This window comes from Contarinia nasturtii, unplaced genomic scaffold (genome assembly GCF_009176525.2).
Source record: "Contarinia nasturtii isolate CC-2019 unplaced genomic scaffold, AAFC_CNas_1.1 Cnas_scaffold_1528, whole genome shotgun sequence".
NCBI lineage: Eukaryota > Metazoa > Arthropoda > Insecta > Diptera > Cecidomyiidae > Contarinia > Contarinia nasturtii.
In genome coordinates, this window is record NW_022198863.1 from 1 (window position 1) to 3591 (window position 3591).

Sequence of the window (3591 nt, forward strand, 5' to 3'; positions counted from 1 at the left end):
TGGTTACCACGGTTTACCACGGTCCATTCTCACCTTTTGACAATAAAATGTGCAAAATTTAGGCAAAATACTGTAAAAATACGATTTTTTGACCATAATGGCCGTGTTAGACCACGATGGCCGACCATGATGGTGCCTATGTTCACCGCCCGGCCGAGACCTTTCCAACGGTATAACTTTTATCCGGATCGGTTGAGGCGTTTGGACGCCAACCCGGAACACACAGACAGACATACATACATTCGCTTTTATATATATAGATTAGTTTCATATTTGGAGCGAAAACAATAGTTTTATCACTACCAGCTGAAAAAGTCTGCTATTTTCATGCAATTCTGGTTTCATCGTTCTTTTCTCACCCCCCTCTCTCTCTCTGCTTCTCTCTTGTTTCTCTGTTCAATTCGCTTGTGACATGAACTTCGAATCATTTTTTACCTTTTGTGTGATCGTCTTTGGTTTAGCAAGTACGGGGAGCGGAACGAGTGTGACCTTTGATTGATTTTTATTCGGGCCTCTGGTGCTGGGCTTGAACATTTCCTCGATTGGTTTAATAGCACGGTGATTTTTCCATTGATGTGACCGTAAATGTATTTTTGAGATACCATCAGCATTACAAATAGTGCATTTGTACGTTGGTTGTGTATTGCTAACAACTGAACTTGTTTGCTGTGTGACCGTATTGATATCCTTGGAAGTAGACAACATTTTTGTCAAAATTATTTTTTTTTTTTATATATATATTTAAATATGTGGAGAATGATCTCACAAAACAAGAAGAAGATAGATTTGTTACCTCTTCATTGCCTTCCTTCACACTGACATCAACCAGGTGGGACTTGCGATATGGCTTGGCATCAGTCTCCGATATCAAAGGCTGCAAACAAAAAATTCACAATTATTTACCGAACGATCGGATGCATGGATTGGTTTTACCTTTTGTTTGGCCGAATTTTGTTCACTACTAACATCAACCAAAACGGGTCTGAGATTTGGGGTGGAATCGATCGACTTTAAAAAATTGAGACAAAAAAAGAGTTCTACTTTCCGGTCAAATAACAAACAATTGGTTAAAACTTACCTTTTGCTCATTCGTCGCCGTTTCAACAGCATTCGTGGTGGTATTCTTGTTCTGTACGGATTCAGTCAATTTCTGTCCCTCATCAATGATGCCTCCCGAAACTTCCTTTTGATTGCCACCAACGCCACATGAATGTAATTTCCATTTCCGTGAATGGGTTCTCATTAAATGATTTTTAAAATCTTCGCTATTCACAACTTTATCACAAATCGAGCATTTATTATATGCTCTAGCACCAATAAATTGAAAGATATCTTCGCCCATTGGAATATCGTTGTGATTCATTGAATGATGTTCTTCCAAATCGTCTTCGCAAATTGCATAACATCCGCAAATTTTACATCCATACATTTTTGTGTTCAATTGAAATTGTTGGCCGCCATTTGGTTGCACGTCGGCTTGATTGGTGTGTTTAAAACGATAACGTTTGTACGCTTGCTTCTGTGAAAGATTCTTTGATTCTTTACATGCATCACAAATGCTTTGATCCAATGGCTGATTGTAATTCTCTTTGATATGAGGGGCACGGCAAATACGACATCGGAGCATTGTCAAGTGAATCAACTCGTAATTTTGATTCGATGCGACTTTTGTCGACACCATCTTCATGCTTTCCGATTGTGTGTCCGGGTGTTGCTTATCTTTGGCTTGTTCAATACTCTCCAGACTTTGATTGGATGAGCCAGATATTGATCGCATTCTTTTGCTATGCGCTGAACTTGTAACTTGTGTGTGTTTAAATATATTTTCATCTTTTGAGATATTTACATGACGCTTCAGATGATGGTTGTCACGGTGTAGTGCCATGATATTGGACGCATTACATACAGTACATGTAAATACTTGCATAGCACTCGGGTCCGGATCAGCATCGACCGGTTCCATAAAGTTATCCGTGCTAAGAGCTTCCATTTGATTTCAGGAAATGTTCAAACACTGCTTCAGTTTTTTTTATAAACATACAACAATTTTATTTAAGTCACATGTAAGGCTCTTGTATTGCTTCTTATAGCTGCGCAAATATCATCACAATAAGAAGTGCTTATGACGTTTGGTGCACATTTGACATCGATGCTTTTGACATTTCCAGTGAGTTCAACGTGAAATGCTGTTGAAGTGTTTTCTGATTTGAAATACACAATGAATCCTTTTTATTTTTTAAGGGGTTTTTGTATTTGAATGCTTTTCCAAATGATTTGATGACTAAACATTATCCAGTGAATGACTTTTTAACGCAAATTTAAATGGATCGAATTGAAGAAAAATTACAATGCGTCATATCAATTAACATTCTGTGCAAGATTTCATGTCATTACAACATCAAACAGGCGTACAATACAAAAATCCATATTTTTGGTGATTTTTTCATGGAAAATTATTTGTATTGCAAAATTAGCGCCAGATACAGAGGTCATATTGAAGGATATTCTGACAATTAGGAGGCCAAAACTGTTCCTTTAATTAGCCGTTCTTTTGAAAAGAAAAGTCCACGTTAGCGTGTAATTGAACGCTTTAGAATAAAAACAACGTACAGAAACAACAAATCTATGTTAAAAAAACGCCGTGTTCCGCTTTAACATAACAAACATTCTGTACGTTGTTTTTATTCTAGAGCGTTCAATTAGCATTTAGACCGGAGCGTCCTTCACATCGATATCATATTTTTATGCACATTTTATTGTTTTCATTCAGTTGCTATGGTTCTGAAAAATGTACTTATTCTTAGATTTTTGAAAGGTCGAAATGCAAGTAAATCATATATGAGTTAGCCATATCTATTTCTGGCCTCAAACCTCCACAATGGTGTGATAGGCTCGAGAATGTATTTTACTTTTCCGCACACCTAGTGTAGGGAAGGTATTGTATTAGGCCAAAAAATTAAAGTCATCCCAAAACATGTTTTCTATGCATATTTCATGTAGAAAACACGATTGGAGATGATTTTGGGGCATATTAATGTGCGTCGCTGTGTGTGATGTGTCCTGTGTCCTGTGACCTGTGTCCTGTGCAGTGACCGGTTCGCGCATATTTCTATGCCTGATAGCTATGCTAAGCATAGCGGAGAGGCAAGCCGCAACTCACCCGTCGCCATTCGATTTGAGCTATATTGTATGCGCACGGTCGTCTGCATAAACGAACATGTGCATTGTTCATATAGAGTGAACGGCGATGCGTCGGTTGCGTTTGCGGCTATGCTTGGCATATCTATGCTACCTAGCGTATTTAGGCAAGCTTAGAAATATGCGCGAACCGGTCACTGGTCCTGTGGCGTGTTGCCAAAATTTGTTAACTCGATAAATCTTTTTCCAAAAACTCAATTCAAATTCTGACTTTGCAGGATGATTTGGGACTACTAGGAGACGTGCTGATTAGTTTTTGAGCAATATCTGTTGACCGGTGTAATTTTTTTGGTCCGAATGGAGTACCCAAATCCATACATTTTACATTTTTGATCATTTTTCAACCATTTTGGTGACACGATGGTTTCGTGCCCAGACATGAAATTCAAAATC

General features: G+C 38.2%; 1 protein-coding gene across 1 annotated transcript; it reads right to left on the reverse strand.

The window, feature by feature from the left end:
• Positions 1 to 435: 435 nt before the first annotated feature.
• LOC116346470 lies at positions 436 to 2082 on the reverse strand (the record flags this gene model as incomplete). Its single annotated transcript, XM_031776541.1, has 4 exons — positions 1079 to 2082; positions 934 to 1008; positions 794 to 874; positions 436 to 687 (listed from the first exon to the last, which is right to left on the reverse strand). Coding segments are annotated over exons 1-4 (1320 nt in total), but the record flags the coding sequence as incomplete, so codon positions are not given.
• Positions 2083 to 3591: the final 1509 nt, after the last annotated feature.